At 43.5% G+C, this 20158-nt stretch overlaps 1 protein-coding gene across 4 annotated transcripts in view; it reads right to left on the bottom strand.

Moving 5' to 3' along the window:
- The window catches only part of OGT (O-linked N-acetylglucosamine (GlcNAc) transferase), a 569231-nt gene that overhangs the window by 256853 nt on the left and 292220 nt on the right, over positions 1-20158 (bottom strand). For all 4 annotated transcript variants that reach the window (XM_033944283.1, XM_033944281.1, XM_033944282.1 and 1 more), the window contains one exon: positions 7366-7524. In XM_033944283.1, the coding sequence (XP_033800174.1) occupies positions 7366-7524 (159 nt within the window). The remainder of the gene's footprint in view (positions 1-7365; positions 7525-20158) is intronic.

Below are 20158 nucleotides of genomic sequence, written 5' to 3'. Positions count from 1 at the left end.
GCCCAGGGTAGTGATTGGGAATCTTCACAACTATAGGCATAAAGTGGAGATACTCAGAGAATTTCGCCTTAAAAAGGAAAAACTGACCTATGATTCTACCCCCATTCGAATTGGCCAGGACTACTCTGCTGCATTGACGGAAAAAAGGAAAGTATTCTACCCTCTCTGCAGGAAGCTGGCTGATCTCAAATGTCGCTTCCTATTTCTCTATCCAGCTATCCTGAAAATTCAGTTAGAGGGTAAATGGCATGTGTTTGACTCGGAGATGTTGGCCGGGGAATTCATTAACAGATTAGGGACCCCTGGGCCATCAACAACCTGAACATTCTGGACAAGGATTACATAGTTCTGTGGGATTCACCAATGCAAATAATGGTTTATGCTGTTCACCCAAATACGGGTCACCTTTTCTGTTATGTATAAGAGGGGGACGAGTTTCCATACATCATAGACGTGCTCTACCTTCCTGTATCGTAGTGTTACAGGATGGGTCACTGTTTTGGGGGGGAAGTTCGGGAACAGGGGTTCCCTGGGGAGAGAGGGGGGGATTGGGAAGGGAGGGTGGGGGTTTGAATGTTGGGAAGTGTGTATTTTTTGATTTATCCTCCAATGTGATATGGCAAACAAAACTAGGGAATATATACGGGTTCTGTGAATATTTCAGCTCTGGTGATTCCTCGGGCGAAGGCTGGGCGCCTGGGGGTTTTCAGGAAACACTGTTGAGACAGTTTTTTTTCTGTGGTCCTGGTGAGTGGTAGGACGTTCAGAATATTGTCCTGGAATGTTGGGGGCATAACTTCTCCAGTGAAGCGGACTAAGATCTTGAACAGGTTAAAACACCATAATGTAGATCTTGCCTGCTTACAGGAAACACGACTAAATATGATTGAACATGCTAAATTACAAAGGGGTTGGGTGGGCCAGATTTTTTCTGCCTCTGCCGCTACTAAACACGCTGGAGTGGCCCTACTGGTGCGTAGAGGTTTTCCGGGAAGGGTGGAACAGATACATGCAGATTCCCAAGGCAGAGCCCTACTTTGTAGGGTGACCATGTCGGACAGGGTACTCAACATTCTTATAGCTTATGGCCCTAATCAATACGATCACAAATTCTTTCAAGGCCTGGTTAAATTAGGTCACCGTGACCCTACAACACCATTACTGATCCTGGGCGATTTTAATCAAGTTCTGGATCCAGAGCAGGACCGCACGGGGCCAGGCATGAGTCAATGCTCGACTCCGAGCAAAGGCCTACCTTATTTGTGTGACGCCCTGGATCTTGTAGACCCTTGGAGATTATTGCACCCACGAGAGAGGAACTTTACACATCAATCTCGGGCACATCAATCCTTCTCCAGAATAGATTACATTTTAATATCATCATCCCTATTTTCCCAGATCGAAGCCTCAGAGATAGGTCCTCTTTCCATATCGGACCATTGCCCGATATGGATGGACATGCTTACAGAGACATCTCATGTTTCTAGTGGGTGGCGCTTCCCATCTTATTTAATAGATAATCAAGACTTTATAACGTACTTAACGGAGAAATGGGAGGACTACCTTCGTTTTAATGCTCAACATAGGGAGACACCTCTCCTATTTTGGGAAGCGGCCAAGTCAGTTCTTCGAGGAGACATAATCTCCTATGTAGTGGCTTATAGAAAACGCGTGGCACAGGGCATTATACACCTTGAGCGGCAATGCATGACGCTTAAGAAACAACACCTAGCACATCCTACACCACGCTCTAATGAACTATTGACTTCAGCCCAGGCCGCCCTAAATGCTCTGATTCATGAGCGCACAAAAAAACATTTATATTTTGTCCAACATAAATACTATAGATACGGGAACAAACCGGGCAGATTACTCGCTTCGCTCACTAAATCAAGGCGGCCTGATAGATATGTTCCCTGTTTGCATTTGCCTGATGGAACGAAGGTGACGGGCACAGGGGGCATATCTGATAGTTTTCTGCGTTATTATAAACATTTTTACTCTTCGGTGAAGGGTGATCAGGGACCAGAGGCAGAGGACTTTTTAGAGGATGCAGGGATGCCAAGATTGTCCTCTCCCATGCGTAACTCCCTAAATAGGCCAATTCAGGGGAAGGAAATACAAATAGCTGTGAAACAACTAAAGAACCGAACATCTCCGGGCCCTGATGGGTATTCCCCGGAATTTTATAAACTCTTACTCACACAACTTTGTGGACCCTTGGAGGCGTATTATCAAGCGGCAGAAGAGGAGGGAGCATTTCCGGAGGGAGCTAACCATGCATACATAACATTAATTCCAAAACCAGGGAAACGAGAAACAGATATAGAATCCTATAGGCCTATATCTCTACTTAATGTAGATATTAAAATATTGGATAAGGTATTAGCCAATCGACTGGCTACACTGCTTCCCCAATTGATTGTTTCTGAGCAGGTTGGCTTTGTCAAGCAGCGCCATTCGGTCCTCAATGTTCAAAGATTATTGACGGCCATGCACAGAGCTCAAGTAACACGTACAGATGGAATATTGGTTAGTTTAGATGCGGCGAAAGCCTTTGATAAAGTCAACTGGAATTACCTATTTTCGGTACTTTCCTACATGGGTTTTACCAGTTGGTTTTATGATATGATACGATTGTTATATACGTCACCCACTGCTAGCATTTTAGTGAATGGTACGAAGACGCCATCTTTCCAGATAGCGCGAGGGACGAGACAGGGTAGTCCTCTCTCTCCCATGTTGTTCTTGCTCTATCTGGATCCCTTTCTGAGATCACTGCAGAGAGATGATGGTATATTAGGCCTTCCGGAAGGGGACTCACAAATACGTGTCTTAGCATATGCTGACGATATGTTACTGACTTTAGCTGACCCACAGGCTTCCCTGAAAAGAGCATTAGCCATCTTAGATGAATTTAGCTTATATTCGGGATTGATACTCAACCTTCAAAAATCACTGGTACTTCCCCTGTCTCGAGGACTCCCCGCTAGGTGGAGGGGGCCTTTTCCCCTAAAATGGGCTACCACTTCCCTGACGTACTTAGGTATAAAAATACCAATAGACATCACCAGCCTATATTCAGAGAATGTCCTACCACTCTTGAGCCTCACACGACAGAAATTGTCACTTTGGAGGGACTTTCCTCTATCACTCATGGGTAAAATTGCTTTATATAATATGGTGTTGTTGCCCCAGTGGCTATATATATTTCAAATGCTCCCTCTTTTATTGTCTGCCAAACATGAGAAGGAGGTGGGGAAATACTTCACTTCTTATTTATGGAATGGTAAAAAGGCCAGGATTTCACTGTCTGTTTTGATGCTTCCTAGGGCACAGGGAGGACTGGGCCTTCATAGCTTACGATTGTTCTCTCAGGCGTGCCAAATGAGACACCTGAGTGATTGGTTCCGGGGGACTAGCCATTTTTCGGCAACTTCTTCGGAACTAGTCCTATGTTCCCCGTACCACTTTAGTTATTTGTTGCACACTTTACATCTCCCAGGGGGTCCACCACCAGTTGGAAAATTTCTTTTTCAACCGTTGCGTCAAGTGTGGAGACGTTTATGTAAAATGCTAAAGATCAACCCTACAGCTACAGCTTACTTACCTTTCCTGGACAATAAAGACTTTCCACCTGGGACATCCAAATTTCTGGTATCTGTGTGGAGAACGTCAAATTTGCAATATATCTCACAGGTGGTCACAGCACAGGGCACGGTACCACCATTCACGGTGATGCAGACTGAATATCATTGGACGCCTCGGGACTGGTTGGCGTATGCTCAGATGACATCTTATATTCGATCTCTCTCACCAGCAGGGCTCACAAACCAATGTCAGGAGACAATTTCGGAAGCGTTATGTTTAACAGCACAGACCCAAATCCCATTGAAATTTCATTTACGCTTCTTACGGGATAGTCTGGGGTCAATTTCTTATGACGCCTATGCGGCCCGCTGGTCGGGGGATTTGCCCTGTGAGGTGACTGGTAAACACATTCAACTGGGTCTTAAATCTATCCACACTCTTACTTCTCAAGTGACCCTCATTGAATTGAACTATAAATTCTACTTACGTCTCTACAGATCACCAACATACCTGTATCCTGCTAACCTCAGTACATCAGACGCGTGTATTAAATGCGCTCAACCAAGAGCAACGCTGGGACATCAGTTTTGGTCGTGTCCATTGATATTGGGCTTTTGGATACAACTACAGCGGCATATTGCCTCCATGTGGCACCAAGGTTATGTTAACCGTCCGGAATTGTTGTTCACGATGGACTCACTCCCCCGGGGGTCTCCAAAAGGCTTCCGAGGCTTTCTGGCCCGGACTTTCCTCATGGGAAAGAAAACGATACTACATTGTTGGATTGTATCGGACCCACCAACTTTGTCATTTTGGAGAATTCTGATGCTTCGTCAAGCATCGATGGAGCGTATGTCCTTAACCTCATTGGACTCACCTAGAGGCCGGATATTTAGCTCTGTTTGGGAACCATTTTGGTTAACGTTGACTCATAAAGCACGTAGTCACTTGTTGAACCCGTAATAAATTGATTGCTGGAGGATGATCATTGTTACAGAGGGAAGTTGGGGGGTGGGGTGTTGGGGATAGGGAGGGGGAGGGTGGGGGGATGATATTAGTTTGACGTGTGTATTTCTACTTTTCTTGCAAAATCAATAAACATATTCAAACATAACCCTAGATGCAATGGAAAAATGGATGGTAGACCACAAACTGAAACTAAACTCAGATAAAACAAAATTCCTTCTGCTCGAAAAGGCCAAAACTCCCACCATTACAGAACTGAAAATTAAAAACACCAAATACCCAATACAGCCCGAACGCAAACTCCTAGGAGAAACGATAGACAGATGCTGCACAATGCAGTCCCAAATCAATAAAACATCCCAGAAAGCTTTTTTAATTATGAGAAATCTACGTAAAATAAGAAAATTCTTCGACCCAGCACAATTCAGGCTAATTGTCCAATCCCTAGTCTTAAGTCTACTGGACTATTGCAATTCCCTCTATCTACCTTGTCCTGCCAACATGATAAAACAACTTCAGACTATACAAAACACTGCCCTCAGACTGATCTACTCCCTGAGAAAATATGATCATATTACAACTGCCTTCCTAGACTCTCACTGGCTACCTATGCAAGCACGAATTCAATTCAAATTCTACTGTCTATTATTCAAAGTATTAAACGGCTCCGCCCCCCCTATCTAAACAACCGCCTAAACCAGATCCTCACCTCAAGACAAAGAAGAACTCCGAACCCTTTTGCCTTCCCTCCACTCAAGGGCACTCAGCGCAAACAGATGTTTGATAACCTTCTGGCGACGCAAGCAGCAAAACTTAACCACTCCATCTCCAACCTGTTGACGGCAATGGGCGACTTCAAAACTTTTCGAAAAGAAATCAAAACTCTACTTTTCAAAAAATTTATCCAGATATCTTAACCCAACCCTTCCCCCTCCTTCTAGATAAATTCTCCCCCAAAACCTCCACTTAAATAATCTCTTCCTCCCCAAAACACCAACCAAGTATTCAGATTCCTGAAATGTAATGTAATCTTATTTGTACTCTAACTGTAATTTATTTGTTATATCACATAGTAACGTACAGTCAATTTAACATCCAATTTGCAAGTTCTTCCGGAATTAATCCAGCTACCTCTCCTCCCTTGTAACCAAAAAAAAAAAAACAACCAATACTGCTGTAACACACTGGAAATGTCCAGTTAGCTCTTTTGTAATCCGCCTTGAACTGCAAGGTATAGGCGGAATAGAAGTCCCTAATGTAATGTAATATAATTCTAAATGGACTACGAGGACAGGCGCAAGATGTAGAAGTAGAGGGGATACTGGGAACCAGTGATCACAATATGATCTGCTTCAACATGGATGCAGGGACAAAACATCGATCTAGAATGATGGCCACGGCACTTAACTTCCGAAAAGGGAATTACGAAGGGATGAGGCTCATGGTGGAGAAGAAGATCAAGAAGAGGATAAGCGCTGTTAAAACACTAGAGCAGGCACCATGGTCCCTTTTTAAAGGCACAATCACCGAGGCGCAAAATTGATATATACCGTGTATCAACAAGGGATCCAAGAGGAAAAAGAACAAAGAACCAGTGTAGCTCACTGTTGTAGTGAAGGAAGCAATCAGAGACAAGAAGACTTCGTTTAAAGAATGGAAAAGGTCAAAAATGGACAAAAACTGGAAAAAGCACAAACAGCATCAACGAAGGTGCCATAAAGCAGTAAAAGGGGCCAAAAGACACTACGAAGAAAAAATAGCCAAGGAGGCAAAAACTTCAAGCCGTTCTTTCGATATATTAAGGGGAAACGACCCGCGAAGGAAGCGGTGGGACTGTTGGATGATCATGGAACAAAGGGAGTGCTAAAATAGGACAAAGCCATCGCCGATAAACTGAGCACATTTTTTGTGTCTGTGTTTACCAAAGAGGATATACACAACATACCGGAACCCAACAGACTATATGCTGGAGGTGAAGACAGGAAACTGACAAGGTTGATGGTCAGTCTAGAAGAAGTATGCAGGCAGATTGAAAGACTTAAGAGCGACAAATCCTCGGGACCGGATGGCATCCATCCGAGGGTCATTAAGGAACTGAAAGGGACTATAGCTGAACTGCTTCAACTAATAGTCAATCTGTCGATCAAATCGGGAAAGATTCCGGAAGACTGAAAAGTGGCTAATGTTATGCTGATCTTCAAAAAAGGTTCGAGGGAAGATATGGGAAAATACAGACCGGTGAGTCTGACCTCGGTACCGGGAAAGATGGTAGAGGCACTGATAAAAGACCGCATCATCGATCACCTTGACGGATACAATCTGAGGACCAGTCAGCATGGCTTCAGCAAAGGACGATCTTGCTTGACGAATTTGTTGCACTTCTTCAAGGGAGTCAACAGGCAGATAGACAAGGGTGACCCGGTCGACATTATATATCTGGATTTTCAGAAGGCGTTCAACAAGGTTCCGCATGAATGACTTCTTCGGAAAATTGAGAGCCATGGAATAGAGGGTGAAATACTCACGTGGATTAAAAACTGGCTAGCAGATAGGAAACAGAGAGTGGGGGTAAATGGACAATACTCGGACTGGAAGAACATCACCAGTGGGGTGCCGCAGGGCTCAGTGCTTGGACATCTTTATAAACGAACTGGACATAGGTACGACGAGCGAGGTGATTAAAAGGCACCTAACTTTAGATGCATTTTGCAGTCAGGGCCCAGGTGCCTGCAACAAAACAGGGAGCATCACAGAATGAACTATGTTCAGATATGCTGGGTGTATTTTGATCATTATTTGCTTTCTTACCTCAAACTTGTCTGGATTGTGCATGCCAGGGATAGACTGCATGAGATGAGAGGTTGGATGATTTCCAAAGTCAGAACTAACATATCCCACACGCAATCGCCCTTCACTAGCCTTCAGGTCCTTTGGATGTTCATATGGTGGCTTATGAAGAACATTAATCTGTCAACACAACCAAAAACTCAATGAAATAACACATATACATATACAAAGGTTTACAGCAATCCTCATCTAAATGGATCCCCAACTGCCCTATTTTCTTTATTTAAATTTACACTAGTGGCCAAAATTGTGGAAATACCTAGCATTTTAGCCATTATGCTTTAAAGAAACATGGCTAAATCATAACTGTATTTAATGCATAAATCAACTAATAACAGAAACTCTGCAATTACTTAACAAGATTAGCCTAATATTTGGCACATTCCACAAAAATAATGCTGTTCATAAGCTACCCAAGCTAATAATGATAATTTGTCCGGTAATCTAATGACTTCATCAGTCTCACTAGTAATGCATTTGATATCCCTTAGCCTCGATTACTGCCTCGCATCTTCTTGGCATGCTGTCTACAAATCTTTGGAGATCAATAGGTGGTATTATGTGGAACCTGGAGTTGATTATTGCTGCTATCAGCTCATGTTTGTTGGATGGTCGCTTTGCTGCTACTGCTTTCTTTAATTTGGCTCAGAGGTTATCAGTAGGGTTGAGTTCTGGGCTGTTTCCTGGCCAGTTCAGCAATTCAACTTTGTTCTCTTTGAACCAGGTGAAGCATTTCTTAGTTGTGTGGCATGGGGGCGCCATCCAGTTGAAAATGGTCAACTGGCACCAAAGATGTCTTTGGCTGAGGGCAGGACCTTGGGCTGAAGGATCTTATTTATATATTTGTCAGAATTTATCACTCCATTAAGCAACTGCAATCAACCTATATCATCTCTGGACATGTAACCCCACACCATCGCACTCAGAGGATGCTTCATGGTGGCAATAGTACACTCTGGCAAGCAGTCCTCAGACAGTCACTGCCAAATATGGAGGTTTCAGTCTCATCACTCCATACCACCTTCTTCCAGCTGGCATGCTCTTTAGCCCAGTTCAAACATTTACGATGCTGAACTGCATAGAGCAGGGGTAGGGAACTCCGGTCCTCGAGAGCTGTATTCCAGTCGGGTTTTCAGGATTTCCCCAATGAATATGCATGAGATCTATTTGCATGCACTACTTTCAATGCATATTCATTGGGAAAATCCTGAAACCCGACTGGAATATGGCTCTCGAGGACCGGAGTTCCCTACCCCTGGCATAGAGGAAGGGTTTTTTTTTCCCTGGGAATTCTTATTCACACCAGTCTCCGGCCAACTGTCTGGCCTGAAACCAACACCCCATGTTTCAGCCAGTGAATTATTGATGTCAGTGGCAGTTAATTTCCAATTCTGTAGAGCCATTCTCACTATCGTTCTATCAATCTGAGGTGTTGCAACCTTTTTCTGACCCCTTCCAGCCTTGTTTTTGATGCTTCTAGTCTCTTCAAAGCGCTTGCAAAGTTTCAGTACTCCAGCCAGTGACACAACTTGACCAATTTTGGTTGCAATCCCTAGGGGACATGATCAAAACATTCAAGGTACTGAAGGGGATAGAATTAGTAGATAAGGACAGGTTGTTCACCCTCTCAAAGGTAGGGAGAACGAGAGGGCACTCTCTAAAGTTGAAAGGGGATAGATTCCGTACAAACGTAAGGAAGTTCTTCTTCATCCAGAGAGTGGCAGAAAGCTGGAACGCTCTTCCAGAGGCTGTTAAAGGGGAAAACACCCTCCAGGGATTCAAGACAAAGTTAGACAAGTTCCTGCTGAACAAGAACGTGCGCTGTTAGGGCTAGTCTCGGTTAGGGTGCTGGTCTTTGACTAGAGGGCTGCCGCATGAGCGGACTGCTGGGCATGATGGACCACTGGTCTGACCCAGCAGCAGCAATTCTTATGTTCTTATATTCTAGACTAATGTAGCCTCCTTCTATTTATTTATTTAAAAGATTTTTATAGATAAAAACAAACCATATCATAAAATCTACATAATAAAACAATTTCTTCTCTTCAATGTGATGGAGAGGGGATGAATTAAGTGTCCATTCGTGAGATTGCAGAAAACGACTCAATTTGTACGCCAGACAGTTTTTCTCTCCTTGAATGTAGACCGCTTTCAGAAAAGTGTTGTAAAGAACTGCCCAATTCCAAATCTTCTGAGCTTCCTGGCAAAGAGGAAGAGATCCTTGTTTGTTGACATAGTACATAGCAACTTGATTGTCTGTACGAATGAGGACTACTTGATCGTGAAGACTGGGAGAAGGTGACTAGCGGCGTGCCCCAGGGCTCGGTGCTTGGGCCCATCTTATTCAATATCTTCATAAATGACCTTGAAGAGGAAACAACAAGTTTTATAATCAAGTTTGCAGATGACACAAAACTATGTCGGGCAGTTGGGTCACAAAAAGAAAGTGAAGATCTCCAGAAGGATCTAAACCAGCTGGAGGAATGGGCGGAAAAGTGGCAGATGAGGTTTAACATAGACAAATGCAAGGTGATGCACCTGGGTAAGAAAAATAAGGAACATGAATATATAATGTTAGGTGTAACATTGACCAAATCCGATCAAGAAAGGGACCTGGGGGTACTGATAGACAGGAACCTGAAGCCGTCGGCTCAATGTGCGGCGGTGGCAAAGAAAGCAAACAGAATGTTAGGTATGATAAAGAAGGGGATCACGAGTAGATCGGCGGCCGTTATAATGCCGCTTTACAGAGTAATGGTCAGACCACACTTGGAATACTGTGTCCAACACTGGTCTCCATACCTAAAAAAGGATATAACCCTGCTGGAAAGGGTGCAGAGGCGAGCCACGAAGCTAGTAAAAGGTATGGAAAATTTGAGCTACAAAGAACGCCTCGAAGGACTGGGACTGTTCACCCTCGGGAGGAGGAGACTGCGAGGACATATGATTGAGACTTTTAAAATACTGAATGGATTCGATAAAATTGATCAAGAAACATCATTGTTCACATTGTCAAAAGTGACACATGGACTGAGGCTGAGGGGCAGCAGGCTCAGGACAAATGTCAGGAACTTCTATTTCACACAGCGAGTGGGGGACGCTTGGAATGCTCTCCCAGAGGAGGTGGTGACGGAGACTACCATTCTGGGTTTCAAGCGTGAGTTGGATGCACACCTCCTTGCAAATCACATTGAGGGATATGGGTAATCAGGGTCTCCATCTGGGAGCACCTGGCTTGGCCTCCGCATGTGCGGGTCGTCGGAATAGATGGACCTAAAGTCTGATCCGGTGAAGGCATTTCTACTACAGTATTGGGGTTCAAGAAGGGATTGGGCAACTTTCTGAAGAAAAGGGGATAGAAGAGTACGGATAGAGGACTATTACACAGGTCCTGGACCTGATAGGCCTCCGCGTGTGCGGACTGCTGGGCATGATGGACCTCTGGTCTGACCCAGCGGAGGCACTGCTTATGTGCTTAAGAAGATGTAGAAAAGCTTTTAGAGCATTGAAGATCGCTCTGAGTTCCAACAAATTTAAGTGACACCGACGGTCTGTGCCGGATCAATGGCCTTGAGTACGGAGACTATCGAGATGAGCCCCCCAAGCATAGGTAGAGGAATCTGTAGTGAGGAGCGTTTGAAACAGTAAACCTCTGGATAGATTGGAAGAGAGCATCCACCAGTGGAGAGATCGTCTCAATGAAGGAATCACTGTAATGTGCTGAGAGAGTGGGTCAATAGCCTGCGCCCACTGAGATGCCAGGGTCCACTAAGGAATTCTGAGGTGAAGAGGCTGGATAGGCTGGGGCTCTTCTCTCTGGAGAAAAGGAGGCTCAGGGGAGATATGATAGAGACCTTCAAGATCATGAGGGGCAAAGAGAAGGTGGATAGGGACAGATTCTTCAGACTGAAGGGGACAGCAAATACGAGGGGGCATTCTGAGAAACTGAAGGGAGACAGGTTCAAAACAAATGCAAGGAAGTTTTTTTTCACCCAAAGGGTCGTGGACACTTGGAATGCGCTACCGGAGGAAGTGATCAGGCAGAATACGGTACAAGGATTCAAACAGGGATTGGATGGATTCCTGAGGGATAAAGGGATCGTGGGATACTAAGGGAGGAGCTGGGATGTAACACAAGTATAGGAAGTTAATCAGGTAATGAGTATAAACTAACCTGGTCGTGCATGTGCAAGACCGGAGGGCTAGGACTTCGATAGGAAGGCAGGACTTAAATGGGAAACCAAGGTGGCAAGGGAGCCCCTTCTGATGATTCAGACAGGTCTTGACCTGTTTTGGGCCGCCGCGGGAGCGGACTGCTGGGCAGGATGGACCTGTGGTCTGACCCGGCGGAGGCACTGCTTATGTTCTTATGTTCTTAAGTCTGGCAAAAGGAGTCACGCTGGGCCTTGTCTGCAACTGCGGACCGTGCCTTGGTGCCTCGCAGGTGAAGACCGAGCAGAAGTATTCATTCAGTAGTTCTGCTTTATCGGAATCTGATTCTGCGCAGTTCCCATCTGGTTTTCTAAGGCATACTATCCCGTCTGTGTTCTTTTTCCTATCACTAATATACCTGAAGAAGGATTTGTCCCCTTTCTTCATGTTCTTTGCCAGAGTCTCTTCCACTCGAAGTTTGGCCTCCCTGACTGCCATTTTGACCGCTGCAGATCTCGCCCTATGTTCTAGTTTAGCTTCCCTAGTCTCCGTTCGTTTGTAGGAAATAAATGCTTTTTTCTTCTCCTTGACGAGGTGCGAGATTTCTGCGGAGTACCATTGGGGTTTGTTGTTTCTACGCCGTTTGTGTACTGATTTAATGTTGAAGCGACAAGCTTCAGGTATATTAGTGATAGGAAAAAGAACACAGACAGGATAGTACGCCTTAGAAAACCAGATGGGAACTGCGCAGAATCAGATTCCGATAAAGCAGAACTACTGAATGAATACTTCTGCTCGGTCTTCACCTGCGAGGCACTGGGGCACGGTCCGCAGTTGCAGGCAAGGCCCAGCGTGGAAGACCCATTTCAGAATTTCGAGTTCACACGTGGCGATGTCTACTACGAACTGGCAAGACTCAAGGTGAACAAAGCCATGGGACCGGATAATCTACACCCCAGGGTGCTCAGTGAGCTGCGTGATGTCCTGGCAGAACCGCTATCAGGACTCTTCAATCTCTCCCTAAGTTCGGGAGAGTCCCCATAGACTGGAAAACAGCTAACGTCGTTCCACTGCACAAAAAGGGTTGCAGGGCAGAGGCTGCAAACTACAGACCGGTGAGTCTCACATCAATAGTATGCAAACTCATGGAAACATTAATCAAACGTAAATTAGACGCAATCTTGGATGAGGAGAATCTACGGGATCCCAGTCAACACTGATTCACCAAGGGTAGGTCCTGCCAATCCAATCTCATCAACTTCTTTGACTGGATAACAAAACAGTTAGACTTGGGAGAATCCGTGGACGTCGTATACCTAGACTTCAGTAACGCTTTCGATAGTGTCCCGCATCGCAGGCTGTTGAGCAAGATGAAATCAAGTTTCAAGTTTATTTAAGCATTTGATGAATCGCCTATTACAATTGCTAGGCGATGTACATAGTCAAAGTAAAATAGATAAAGAAACTTAACATAATAACAATGACATTACAATTGATACTTACATGAGGGGTGAGGAAAGGAGTTAAAAGTTACAATATTGGGTATGGTAAGAAAGAAAGGGAAAAACAAGAGGAAAGGGTACAAAATACCAAAGCACAATCTATATAGTGTTATTAAAACAGGTAAAAAGGTTTCAAGAGTTATAGGCATCTTTAAATAAATAAGTTTTTAAAAGTTTTTTAAATGTTACAATATCATGTTCTGTTCTAATGTACTGAGGAAGGGCATTCCACCATTGTGGACCCGCCACAGTGAACATATCTAATCTTCTAGTCCCTATGATTTTCAAGGAAGGTACAGAAAGTAAGTTTTGATCTGATGATCGCAAAGAGCGTTGAGTTTTATATGGGATCAATGATCTAGAAATGAATTGTGGTTCACTGGATGCCAAGGTCTTAAAGATGAGAAGCATTATTTTAAACAGAATCCTATGACTGATTGGTAGCCAGTGAGCGTCTATTAATAGTGGGGATACGTGATCGAATTTTTTAGCGTTGTAAATTAGTTTTATGGCCGTGTTCTGAATTATCTGTAATCTCCTTTTTTCTTTTTGTGTAATGTTTATAAATAGGGCATTACAATAATCAATTTTTGATATTATAAAGGAATGGATTAGTATCTTTAATGAGGATGGACTAAGAAATTTGGCAATTGACCTAATCTGACGTAATTTGAAGAAACAGTTTTTAACAATGAGAGAGATATGTTCGTGATAGGTTAATTTGTCATCTAGAAGTACACCAAGAATTTTAACTGAGGATACCAAATTGATTGGGATGTTATTGAGATAGAACGGTTTAGAGAGTGATATGTCTTTTTTCCAGTTGAATAGCATAGATTTGGTCTTATTAATGTTTAAAGCTAATTTATTTGTGTTAAGCCAATTTTGTATTGTTATGCCTCCGCATATTACTGACATGTTCAGAATATTACTGATATGTATCCTCAAGTCTGCTTACCTGAACTCCTGACCTCCAAAGAACAGTAAGACCAGATGGTCTCTACAATAACCTTGCTTATCTGAGATCTGACCTCATTGATCTTCAAAGGACAGTAAAACCAGATGATCATCAGTAAAGACAGATGGGAAAATACATCAAAAAGAAAGGGACAGTGACAAGTATCTGCTATCTTGACCTTTTTGACCTAGAAGTTGCCAAAACAAATAACAAAGGACCAGTACCAGCTGTCTTACTAAGAGGCAAGCAGTTTTCCCAGCTTTTCACCCAATATAAAAGACGGGACTTGCCTCTAACCTTAGAATCCAAGACGTCTCCAAGAACAGTAAAAGAGGTGTAAAGGGGCAGTCTCCCGTGTCCTACTCGCCTATCCATTGAGGGATTCCGAATGGTGAAGGGAGGGTTTACGTGAGATACGGTGATGCTATTTTATTCATATATCTTATATAATAAAAGGCTAACTCGCGCATGCGCACTTCTATTTGCGTGTTCCTTGCGCTGTAGGTCTGTGGCCTAAGGAGTGCGCATGCGCGCGAATACGTCACCACCCGATCGCCTCCACAAGCCGGACCGCAGCCAAACGACGATCTCCGTTCCTCCTGCACCATGGCACACAAGGCATGTCCCTGCCTCCCCCGCCGCCGGCCTCGGGTTCCTGGGGGCCGGCGGTGCGAGCCGCCCGGCCGGTGCTGAGGCCCCGCCTTCCCGCTACACAGCGCCGCCAGACCCGACAAAACGGCCCTACACTAACAGACCCGCGAGCAGGGTTGCCATGGAAACCCAGCCGGAATAACATGCAGTTGCGCAAGGGTCAGTGAGAGGGGATCAGGAGCTAAAGAGAGATTGAAAAAAACAAAAAAACAACAGTGTACAAGGAGAGAGAGACACACAGACACTCACAGAAGGACAGGGGGCTAAAGACACAGATTGAAAAAATAACAAAACACAGAGGACAAGGAGAGAGAGAGACACAGACACTCACAGAAGGACAGGGGGCTAAAGAGACAGATTGAAAAAATAACAAAACACAGAGGACAAGGAGAGAGAGACACAGACACTCACAGAAGGACAGGGGGCTAAAGAGACAGATTGAAAAAATAACAAAACACAGAGGACAAGGAGAGAGAGAGACACAGGGAAAAAAATGACAAACAGACATACAGCAGCCAAGGAGACAGACAGAGAGACAGTGGGCAAGGAGACAGCAAAAAAAAAAAAATACAAACAGCCAATGAGACAAACAGAAAAAAATAAAAAATACAATGCCCAAGGATAAATTCAGGAAAATAAACCATACAGACATACAGTGGCCAAGGAGTTAGACTGCAAAAAACACATACAGCAGCCAATGAGACAGACAGACTGACAGCGACCAAGTAGACAATCAGCAAAAAAACACAAACAAACACAGAAAGCAAAAAAAGAGAAACATACAGCGACCAAGGAGACAGGCATGCAACAAATAGGAAAAATATAAAAACTTTTAATAAATCAACCATACGTGAAGAAGGAATAAAAAAAAAAAAATGAAGAGATACCTACAGGGAAACACAGGATCAAGAGCATACAGAGAAAACAGAAGTTTGCAGGAATCAGGAACATATAGAGAAAGGAGAGCAGAGACCCCTGCAAGAAGAGAAAAATAGCAAAGAGACTGGGGATGAGAAAGAGAGCAGAGATGCTTGCAGGGAGAAAAAGCTAAGCAGTAATGTTACAGCTCGAGAATGGAGACTGAGGAAGAAAGCAGAGACAGCGCTACACAGGGAAATGGAGGGAGGAAAGAGACAGAAAGAAAAATACAGACATAAATTCTAGCACCCGTTAATGTAACGGGCTTAACGACTAGTAAGTATAATAAAGTGTTATTGTTTATGTTTGATATTGTCTGTGTGCTTTTCTGAGTGTCACTGATCATCCCACTTGTCAGAAATTAGTGGCGGAACATGTATTTGCTCTAATTTTTGATTAATAGAAGAGATTTCTATGTTATTTTCCGGATCCAAGGGGTGTATAAGTTGGATGTCATCTGCGTATGAATATGGAATGAAGCCTATAGCCTGACAGATCTCTAATAATGGTGAAAGGAAAATGTTAAATAGTAAAGGGGACAAAATGGATCCTTGCGGGATCCCAAATGTTGATGTATAAGAAATCGAATCTTCGTTATTGAATCTAACAAAGGAAGTTCGATTAGCAAGATATGAATTAAACCATTTTAAAACTCTCTCATTTATTCCTTTTTCCTCAAGTCTGTTTAAAAGCAAATCGTGATCTATGGTGTCAAAGGCAGCAGATATGTCTAAAGAGAAAAGAATAACAGATTTGTGGTGGTCTAGATAGTATTGGATATTCGAGGTTAGGCCTATTAATGAATATTCGGTGTTGTGGAATTTTCTGAATCCAGTTTGATTGGGGTGTAAAGCATTTGTTTTCTCGATGAAGTCGGAAAGTTGATTAAAAATCAGTTTTTCTGTTAGTTTTGCAATAAATGGTATATTTGCTATCGGGCGGTAATTAGATACTTCATTGATACTGATTTTATGATTTTTGATGATAGGGGTAATGGAAGCAGTCTTCCATTGAGGTGGGACTGTAGATGTGAGTAAGCTATTCTGAATGATTGATAATATGAATGGGCCAAAATGTGAAAAGTGTTTTTTCAAATAAAAAGGTGGAATTATTTCGAGTCGGGAACTTTTTAAATTAACCTGTTGAAATAAAAATTCAATATCCTGAAGTGAGGGGATTTTGAAATTTGAACATTTTGCTGTCGGAATGAGTTCTGATTGAACTGTAACATTAGAGTTTGTTAATGTGTTTTGGGAAAAGGAATTGCAAATATTGTTTATCTTTTGAGAGAATGCGTCGGCTAGTTCTTGAGCTTTTAATGAGGATTTTTGCATGGAATTGTTTAATTTATTTTTTGGGTCCATAGATTTTAAGATGTTGTACAGTATAGAAGAATTTTTTGCTTTTTCAATTTTATTGGAATAATAGGATTTCTTTGCCAGATTGATTTTGGTCTTATATAATGAAACGTTTTCCCTATATTTTTGGAGATTGTCGAGTGTTTTGTTTTGTCGCCATTTTCTTTCTAGAGAACGTAATTGTTGTTTGATCATTTGAAGCTCTGAAGTGTACCAAGGATTAATAATTCTACGATGAGAAATAGTTTTTGATGTTAGTGGGGATACTTTATCAAGAAGGAATGTCAAAGATGAGTTCCAGACAGACAATTGATTTTCGATGGAGTCAGAGAATGCGGTTAAGATTTCTGGGTCAAGAATTGAAGATATATCTTTGTTGTCGAGGTTATTAAAGTCTCTAAAAGTAATGGTTTTAGTTTTAGGAATTAGATGTGAAAGATTAAGTTTAGAACAAGTGAAAGTAAAAGTTATGAAATGATGATCAGACCAGGGGACGGGCACGACCGACAGATCTGAGATGTTAGGCTTTTGGGACAATGGTACAAAGATCATGTCTAATGTGTGATTAGCTATGTGGGTAGGAACTGTTATTTGTGGGTGTATATTGAGGGATGTTAGGATATTAAGTAGATCTTTAGTATTCAAATTGGTGGGGTCGTCAAAATGGATATTAAAGTCACCTAGAATAAATGGAGTGGTTGTTGCAGAAGAAAAGTCAAATAAAATATCTTGAAGTAATGAAAGTTTATTTAAATCTGTAGGTGGTGGAACGTATAATAAAAGAAAATTAAGTTGGTTATTTGAATTGCATTTTAATTGAAGAGACTCGATTGTGGCAGCTTTCGGGGATTGATCAATGGGGCTGGGAGAAACACTAACTACATGGGTCAATGACTGGCTGAGTGACAGACTTCAGAGGGTGGTAGTTAACGGTACCCTCTCTAAAACATCGGAGGTGACCAGTGAAGTACCGCAGGGCTCAGTCTTGGGCCCGCTCCTTTTCAACATATTTATAGGTGACCTTACTCAGGGGCTTCAAGGTAAGGTAACGTTATTCGCTGACGACGCCAAACTATGCAATATAGTGAGAGATGGCAATTCACCCGATAGTATGACATAGGACCTACATTTGTTGGAGCTTTGGTCCTTGACCTGGCAGCTGGGCTTCAATGCTAAAAAATGCAAGATCATGCACCTCGGCAGCAGAAATCTGTGCAGAACTTACACCTTGAATGGTGAGACCTTAGCTAGAACTTCAACAGAATGAGACTTGGGAGTGATCATCAGCGCAGACATGAAAACTGCTGATCATGTGGAGAAGGCTTCATCTAAGGCAAGACAGTTGTTAGGTTGCATCCGCAGGAGTTTCGTCAGCCGGAAGCCTGAAGTCATAATGCTATTATACAGAACCATGGTGAGGCCTCATTTGGAATACTGTGTGCAATTCTGGAGGCCACACTACTGAAAAGATGTGCTGAGAGTAGAGTCGGTGCAACGGATGGCCACCAGGATGGTCTCGGGGCTCAAGGATCTATTGTACGAGGAAAGGCTGAAAATTTTGCGGCTGTATTCACTCGAGGAACGTAGGGAGAGAGGAGACATGATCGAGACGTTTAAGTATATTACCGGCCATATCGAGATGGAAGAAGAAATTCTCTTTCTCAAAGGACCCTCAGCCACAAGAGGGCATCAGCTCAAACTCAGGGGCGGGAAATTTCATGGCTACACCAGGAAATATTTCTTCACCGAGAGAGTGGTTGATCCTTGGAATGAGCTCCCGGTGCAGGTGATCGAGGCAAACAGCGTGCAAGAATTTAAGAGCAAATGGGATGCCCATGTGGGACCCCTTAGAGGGTTAAGCCAAGGGACCCTGTCACCAAGAGTGGGTTCCCTAGGATAGTAGACTTGGGTTGGGTCAGTAGAGTGGGTAGACCTGATGGGCTATGGCCCTTATCTGCCGTCATCTTCTGCTTCTATGTTTCTATGTGAACTGTAGAGGCCATGTGACCTAGCAGAACCATCATGTGCCTCGCTGAGAGTGAAGTGAGGGATGATACTTTTTGACAAAGATGAATGAGAGCATCCTGACGTTTTTGAGGAAGGAATGCTCTGAATTGCACAGTGTCCAGTACAGCTCCAATGAACTTTAAATTCTGAGAGGGCTGTAGCTGAGATTTTGGAAAGTTGATTTCGAATCCTAAACTTTGGAGGAACCAAACATCCGTCGGGTCGCTACAATAACCCCCTGAGATGATGAATCTTTGATGAGCCAATCATCCAGGTATGGAAAAACCTGAAGACCATGGCTGCGCAGAGCTGCTGCTGCTACTACCACTAGGCACTTGGTGTAAACTCTGGGAGATGATGACAGGCCGAAGGGTAGCATTCTGTATTGAAAATGATGATTTCCCACCTGAAATCTGAGAAACTTGTGAGAGGCTAGGTGAATGGGAATGTGACCGTAAGCCTCTTTGAGATCCAGAGAGCATAACCAATCATTGTGATCTAGAAGGGGATACAAGGATGCTAGAGATAGCATCCAAAATTTTTCTCTGACAAGAAATTTGTTGAGAGCTCTGAGATCCAGGATAGGTTGCATATCTCCCGTCTTCTTGTGGACAAGGAAGTAATGGGAGTAAAACCCCATGCTCTGCTGTTCCAGAGGAACTTTCTCGATGACATGGAGATGAAGCAGAGCTTGAACTTCCTGAAGAAGGGTGGTCTGGGATGGATTGGAAGGATACCCTCTTGAGGGAAGATCTGGTGGAACCTGGATGAAGTGAAGAGGGTACCTTCCCTGATGATTGTGAGGACCCAGAGGTCAGATGTCATGAGCTCCCATCGTTGGTAAAAATGATGGAGACGACCACCAATGGGGAGAGGAGAGGACCAACTGGATGACATTCTGGGGGAAGAGCAAGCTATACAGGAAGGACGGACTCCATCTCAGCAGAGACGGAACGAGGCTACTTGCAAGCAATATCAAGAGAGAAGCTGAGAAGCTTTTAAACTAGGAAGAAGGGGAAAGCCGACAGTCGACCGAGAGAGAGAGTCGATGATTCGGGAACCGGTATACCTGGAGGATACCGTGCAGGAAGAAGTAGGGGAAGACTCGCCAGATCAGAGACAAGATAAGAGGGAAGGACACACAAGAAGGGAACAGGCTGCAAACTCAAGTGTATGTACATGAATGCAAGGAGCCTTAGAAATAAGAT

This window comes from Geotrypetes seraphini, chromosome 5 (assembly GCF_902459505.1).
Source record: "Geotrypetes seraphini chromosome 5, aGeoSer1.1, whole genome shotgun sequence".
Lineage (NCBI taxonomy): Eukaryota > Metazoa > Chordata > Amphibia > Gymnophiona > Dermophiidae > Geotrypetes > Geotrypetes seraphini.
Note: the sequence above shows the minus strand (reverse complement) of the source record. Positions and strands in the feature narration are given on the sequence as shown.